General features: G+C 32.9%; 1 protein-coding gene across 1 annotated transcript; it reads left to right on the top strand.

Annotated features, from left to right (window-relative positions):
• The first annotated feature begins 472 nt into the window (after positions 1–472).
• On the top strand, positions 473–2178 carry LOC105769139 (phenolic glucoside malonyltransferase 1). Its single transcript, XM_012589596.2, has one exon. The coding sequence runs from the start codon at positions 619–621 to the stop codon at positions 2032–2034; it is 1416 nt and encodes a 471-aa protein (XP_012445050.1). The 5' UTR covers positions 473–618; the 3' UTR covers positions 2035–2178.
• Positions 2179–8080: the final 5902 nt, after the last annotated feature.

The following is an 8080-nucleotide window of genomic DNA, read 5'->3' as shown; positions in this document are numbered from 1 at the left end:
ATTTCATCTTTTGTCCGAAAAGTTGGATGGTGCCGCCAAAATTAAGCCAAATTTACTTTGTTTATATTGAATAAAACGTGTTATATAGTGTGTGGAGCCCGTAGCCTTCACGGTTTGGAAAATACGGAGAAAGTTTCGTGCTGGATTCATCCCCCTCAAACTAGAAGCGTCATTCATTCATTCTTATCCGCCCAACTTTTATCCCTTGTGTTGTGACACAATGTTTTTAAAAAAAAAATAGAAAATATCTTAACCTTTTATTTTATATTATTTTTCAAATCACTTAAAATAATACAAAAATTAATAATTAACTTTACTATGTGACATATATGTGAATTATAACATTAATAATTAATTAATTTTTTAAAATTATAAAAATACTTTAAAAATTTTTATTTTTTAAAAATTAATAAAAGTTAATACAACATATACATGTCAATCTACGTGTATTCCACATCATTGTAATTAATAAATATTAACCAACTATTAAGCCAAATTTTACAAATTTTTTATAATTTTATAATAATTTATTAATTAAAACCGTATTTATAATTGAAATGAGGAACCAAAATTCCACCACAATACTTCTCTTGACCCTAAACGAATACTCGAACAATCATGACCACACTTACAGGATTACAACGAAACAGAATGGAAATTCTTGAGGTGACCGAAGTTGCCCCAATCTCTAACTCACCAGAATCAAAGACTAAATTCCGTCTTCCACTCACTTTCTCCGACATATTCTGGTTCAAGCTTCCTCCTGTTGAGCGCCTCTTCTTTTACCAACTCGACGACTTAACCCCTGCCTGTTTCAACTCAGTTATCCTCCCAAAACTCAAGCGCTCTCTTTCTCTCACACTCGTCCATTACCTCCCCCTCGCTGGCAATCTCAAGTGGCCACCAATCGAACCTAAACCCATCATTTTATACACTCCAAACGATGGAGTTTCCCTCACAGTTGCCCACTCCGATGCCGACTTTAACATCCTCTCCAGCGACGGGGTCTATGATGCTGCTGAGTTGCATCCTCTCAAACCTGACCTCGTAACTTCAGATGTTTCGGCATCAGCTATAGCTGTGCAAGTAACCCTGTTCCCAAATAAGGGGTTCTGCATAGGAATCACAGCTCACCATGCAGTTCTTGATGGCCAAACCACAACCATGTTCATCAAATCTTGGGCTCATATATGCAAGCAAGGCAACGACGAGAACTCACCCTTGCCACCTGAGCTAACACCATTTTTCGACAGGTCTGTTATCAAAGGTCCTGATGGACTTGACATGTTATATTTGAACCAGTGGCTAGCTAGTAGCGGGTTAGATTCAGATACAAGTAAGAAAAGCCTGAAAATCACAAGTGCAGGAGGAGGAGCAGCATCAGATCTAGTTCGAGCAACGTTTGAGATTACTCGTGAAGATTTCAAAAAGTTAAGGGAAAGGGTGTTACCTAAACTACCAGATAGTGGGAAAGAAATGCATCTATCAACTTTTGTGCTTTCGTTTGCTTATGTAACAACTTGCATGGTGAAAGCTAGAGGAGGAGATGGAGATAGAAAAGTTGCTTTCGCATTCACAGCTGATTGCAGGCCACGATTAAACCCTCCTGTCTCACAAAACTATTTCGGAAACTGTAATAGACCTAAATTTGAAGTGGCGAAAGCAAGGGATTTCCTTGATGAAAACGGGTTTGTGTTTGCTGTTCAGAAAGCAAGTGGAATGGTTAAAGATTTAATGGAGAGATGGGTTCTTGAAGGAATGGAAAAGATTCTATCATATAGTTTAGATGTTCTTAAAGAATCATCTGAGTCAAACCTTCAAATTATAACTGTTGCAGGATCGCCTCGATTTGGTGTTTATGGAACAGATTTTGGATGGGGCAAACCCCATAAGGTGGTAATTGTTTCCATTGAGAAGAATGGAGCTATTTCCATGGCAGAAAGTAGAGATGGGAGCGGGGGGGTTGAAATTGGTTTGGCTTTGCATAAGCACGAGATGAACAATTTTTCTTGGTTGTTTCCTAGATGCGTTTAACGGGAGGGTTTATTTTAATTTATTTTGTTGTTTTGTAATGATATTTAATTTTTCATTTAAGCAGAGGTCGATTGCTCCACTTTATGGTATTTAAGCACAAAAGAAAACATGTGGAGGTGGTCGATTGCCTACCCCACTTTTATCTATTTCTCCAAATAATTTTGTTATTTTTATTTTGTGATGATATTTTATTAATATTATATTCAAACTAGCAAAAAGATAATATATGAAAACCATGCTTGATATTATGTTATTTTTTATTTAGGCAGAGGTCGATTGCTCCACTTTTATCTATTTCTCCAAATAATTGGGTGGTGACTATATTTTACTAAATAATTTTTTATTTGATATATATGAAAAGGAAATTCCGAAATTATGAACAAAGTGAACGAGCCATGTTAGCTCTATTTTTTGAAAATTACATGATTAGGTCGATCAGTGTGTCAAACATATCGTGGTAATTTCGACATGTAACTTGTCAGGGATGAAGGCTCATAATAAAAACCTAGTATTAAAGTAGAAGTAAGATAAGTTGAGTCATACTAACCAGTAGTGATAGGATTATTAATATCAGTTCTTGCGTCGGTTTAGACAATAGACCCACCTCGGCCTGCTCCATCGTGGCCTTCTTGCCTTAGATTTTTAGGCGCTTGTCATGGCCTCCTCGTATGCGGTAACTTGCCCCTCGCCTCTTCACCTAGCAAATATGGCTTACCATGGATCCTAAACCAAGACGGGTACTCCGACTAGTAGGCTAACTTGAGAGCGACTATAGCCTCGCGAGTAGGTAAAAACTCGTACCTATTATTCCATATGTTGATATATTAGGCGTGGAATGTAGTCCAATTCCCATCCGTCCTCCCCTGCAAGTCAACACGATGCAAATCATCGAGATTTTGGAGTGCCACTTGAGTCGATTGCCTGAACTCGAATTGTCTCAACACTCTATCCAATTAGTGCATCTCCATGGTAGCGTACACTACCAATGACACCTTCACGTGCTAGATGTTTGGGTTGACCAAGAATTTCAACGCGATGCACTCTTAAATTGCCGGATAGGAGTAAGAAATTCATTCAAACAATATTAAAATAATAAAAATTTTAGTTATCAATATACTACTAATTCTAAAATGAACTACATTAATATTATATAATTCAAATTTAAAAAATACATACTTTTGCTTCCTATCGTTGGTCTAATAGAAGCCACATATCTCGAAGCTCATCAGGTAGTCCAACGTAACTCAACCCATGGTTCCACCTGTAACACCTCTAACCCGTATCCATCGCCAGAATAGGATTACAGAGCATTACCGGAGTTTACAAATGAATTTTCAGACATTTCATTTCATCAAGCATTCATAATTAGAACCAATCAAAATCAAAACATTCAAAAATACCGAAGTTTATTGAACAATTTCAATTAATTTATGTCAATTACTGTTCATAATTGAAATTAATTATACACTATCATACAACAAAATTAGCTTTTTAAACTCACTTGATATTTATAATTTCTTTCCATACATTAATATAGAAAATAAAATAATTCATTTACTTCAATTTGGTCATTTTCAACATTTTTACAAAATTGCCCCTAAGGTTTCACATTTGTTCAATTTAGTCACTGAACCTAAAACATGTAAATTAGCTATTTTTAAAATAAACTCATATTAGCTGAATATTCTCATATATTTTTTTCCTCCTCCACTCCATTCCACATCCTTGGTATATACATAATACCACTATTTAATTGTTTACTCATAACAAGCTGCTCACTTGAGTCATGGTCACTAAATTAATTATATCTTAAGCTACAGAACTCCGAATTGAGATCCACCAATTTTATCTGAAACTAGACTCGCATATATTCTTACCATAAAATTTTCAGAATTTTTGGTTTAGCCAATAAATACAGTTTATTCTTTAAATTCATCCATGTTCTGCTGTCTGACAGTTTTGAATCTTCTTCACTAAAAATTAATTATCTCCTCGTACGGGATTCAGATGATGTAACCATTTGTTTATATTGAAATAGACTCATTAAGTATTTTAACATATAAATTATAACCCATGTTGACACCATTTTTTTGATGAAAAACGGGGTCAACTTGGATTGTGAAAATAAAAACGAAAACGGGAGTCGCCACCAATCCTTTTTTGATGAGGTGTGATCGGGTCACCTCGAAAAGTGGTTGTTTTTAATAAACGATTTAATTTTTATTAAAACAACGATTTTGGTCTACGAAATTCAGAAAACGAGTTTGGGAGTCGGTTACGCACGAGGAAGGATTAGCACCCTCGATGCGCCCAAAATTGGTACCTAGTTGATTAATTAGTGTCTTAGCGTCGAAAATTAAAAACTTTAAAAAGTTTTAAAAATACGATCCTTAAAAGAAACTCTGATAACGTGAATTGAAATATAAGATTATCTTGTTCCGAAGGAAGATCACATCCAGCACGTTAGGACACGATACTCTAAACCATCGAAACCAAGATCACATTATAGTTTAACGAAACCACACTCTGAAGTTTTAAGAGGATACTTGGCTATTTAGTCGAATGAGAAATCGAAACCCAGCACGTTAGGGCACGTTTTCTCGATTTTCCAAACGCAAATCATTGCCTCGTTTTGAAATTATTGAAAGGATATTTGGCTATTTGGTCAAACGAGAAATCGAAACCCAGCACGTTAGGGCACATTCCCTCGATTTTCCAAAAACAAAACATTGCCTCGTTTTGAAAAATTTTCCTTTTGATGAATTTTGAGTAAGAATTATCGTGATATTTAACATGATATATGCTTAATTTATTAAACATCGTATAGAAGCAAACAAATATGTTTTTTTCTAAAGCATAATGTAAGATACAATAATAGTGAAATAATGTAAAGTAACCGTGTGGATGAAATATTTAAAAGACAAATAATGGGATACAACAATAATAATGATGTGATATTGATAATTAAATTGCAGCAACAATAAATGAAGCAACACAAAATAAAATAAGATGAAAATAGGAGACACGTAATAAGAAAAGGTAAACATCACGCAAAATACCAAGACAATGAAACAAATATATAAAACTAAGAATAGAATATATGTATGTATGTAAGTGTATATATTTACAAATTGTAATAATATAAAAATATATGTATGTGAAGTAAAATATGTATACATATATGTAAGTATATAAGAATTATGAAATATGAAAAATACATTTTAGAATGTACAAGTACATATATATATATATGAATTAAAATGTGTATATTACGTATATCTATGTATATAAAAATATGAAATATAAAATATAAAAAGTATATATTTATAATGAATGAAAAGTATGTACGTAAATATATATATTATAAAAATGTATGAACAATTTGAAATTATTAATGTTAAAACATTTTAATATAGATAATAATATATAAGATGATAATATATAAATTTAAACCAAATAAATAAAAAATAAAACTTGAGATAAATACTAGTTAATCTAAAACAGTCTAAAATAAAATAGCATATAAAAGAAAATCTTAAATAATAAAAGAAACAGTTTAAAAATATACAAAAATGGGGTTAAAAGGTCGAGGGCGCGATTGAAATCATAATAAAATAAAGGGGCTAAATTTTAAAAAGAAGTAAATAGGAAAGAAGGACCAATTCGCCACGCGCTGAAAGTATCAGGGAGCGAAGGAGAAAATATCCCAAGCCCCTTGTGGGCGGCGTTTCAGTGCAAAGGGCACACATGGTCAAAGGACCCGATTGAAGCAGACACGGAATTCACAACCCAAATTAAAAAATAAAAAGGTTAGATTGCACTTTAGCGCAATGTGAAGGGACCAAATGCGCAAATTACCCATTAGGGCAAGAATGCGCAGATCCCCTTCCTTCAAACGGCGCCGTTTTATTTTACTCTTATTTTTCTGCTGTTTCATTTTCTGCAAAGAATACAAAAGAACAAAAAATAAAAGGAAGAGAAGGGGCTCCTTTTCTCTGCTAGGGTTTGAAACCTAGCATGGAAAACCCCGCCGCCATCCGCGTCCCTTGTTTCAACTCGTCTCCGGCGACAGAGAGCAGGACTCCGGCGAAGAGACCGTGGCGCTCAGGTAAGTTTTGTTTTATTTTTGTTTTCATAAACAAAAGAAAAAAATAAAATAAAATAAATACACATAATATTAGAACCAATATAGAGAACGCAAAAATCACCTTAAAATCTGTTTTTTTCTTTTTATTTCGATTTTTTTCGAAGAAGAATCCCCCTTCTGATTACATTTCATTCGGCTCTTATAGCCGTTTACATATTTACTTTTTGCCGCTGTTTGTTTCTGCGATCTTCGTTTTTTTCTTGCTTCTGTTTTTGTCTTTTTTTTTTGCAGGCAAGATGAAGTCAATGGAAGAAGTCTTTGCCATTTCGGTGCAAGGCGTAGCTGGCGGTGGCAGGTAAGCCTCGGGATGAGGCGCGGATGGTACGCCCGAGGCACATGGGAGCAGCAAGAGCTGCGGCGCTAGGGCAAGGCAGGGAACCCTAGGGTTCCTTGATGCTTGTTTATTTTTTGGGCCCAATTGGGCCAATTTCAGTTTTTTTTAAAAAAATTAGGCCGTTTGTTTGTTTAATTTTGTAATGGGCCCGGGCAAAATTGGCTTCTACAACCCATAATTATTTTTATAAAATTTTTAATGATTTTCCAAAGTCACAACAGAGGAAAACGAAATCATTCTGACCTTGTCTCACAAAATTTATTATATCTCATAAATTAAAATTCCATTACTTACACCGTTTCTTCTATGAAAAGCTAGACTCAATAGGATTTAATTCCATATTTTTTTCATCCTCTAATTCAATTTTCAAAATTTATGGTGATTTTTCAAAATCAGACTACTGCTGATGTCCAAAACTGTCTTAGTGTAAAATGTTGATAACCAAATTTATAACACCCTCCTTTCTTTTTTCTATAATATTTCTCATCATTTCCTCTTATTTCCCTTCACTAACATATCAAGAACATAAAATCTTATATAATAAATCTCTATTTTAACATCAATTTCATACTTATTCAATAATATAAAACTAAAAATATATTGAAATTTTGATATTCTTACATTGTCCTATTGATTTCAATCTTTAACTTGATTTTGTAACTAATTCACTAACACTTAACATTCCATTTAAACTTCCTAACACAATACTTTATTTCACACATAAACTTTTGTACACTTTACAATTTATTCTCTTTTCTATTACTTCAAGATACCATTTTAATTTTCATACATAATATTAGCACATTCACAATTAATTCAACTAATTAAGCATACTCTATACTTGATTAAAATTAAATAAAGTAAATTTCTTAAAGTACTTACCTTGTCTCTTTAATTTCCTCACTTTTCTACCATTTTCTCCACTTTCACTTCCAATTTTCTCTTCCAAGATGATATTTTAACTCTCTAATGTCTCTACTTCACTTCTTCTTTTGGGTGGTCATGAAATTTCTAAAAAATTTGAGAGAAAAGGTGAGATTTAATAGTAAAGGACCAAATTGTAAAGAAAAAAACTTTCTTTCTTCTCTTCTCTTCTAACGTGAAATGCATGGAAAGATGATAGAAATTCTTTATCTTTCCTTCCTTATATGCTAAATAAATAATAATAAAATATCTCCTTAAATATTAATAAAATAATATTTATCTAATTAAATAATTATAAAATATCATCAACATCATCATTACTTTCTAGATTTCTCCCTCTTTCAATTGACCATTTTGCCCTTCGTGATCTTTTAAAATTCCATCCTTGAATCATCACTTAATTTGGTAAAATTGTGATTTAGTCCCTCACTTAATTCCACCCTTAAAATATTTACACTATTGGTCCTTCAAATTTTTCATATTTACACTTTAACCCCTCAAATTTTGAGTATTTACTCTTGATCAACAAAATTTTTCTCACTTTTGCAATTTAATCCTTTCTTGAATTAATATATCATAATATAATTCTCAATGTTGTCATAACTCAAAATTTCCCTTTTGCCACTTTATTTCCTTATTTT

Source organism: Gossypium raimondii, chromosome 7 (assembly GCF_025698545.1).
Source record: "Gossypium raimondii isolate GPD5lz chromosome 7, ASM2569854v1, whole genome shotgun sequence".
Taxonomy (NCBI): Eukaryota; Viridiplantae; Streptophyta; class Magnoliopsida; order Malvales; family Malvaceae; genus Gossypium; species Gossypium raimondii.
This window is presented reverse-complemented; position numbering and strand designations above follow the sequence as displayed.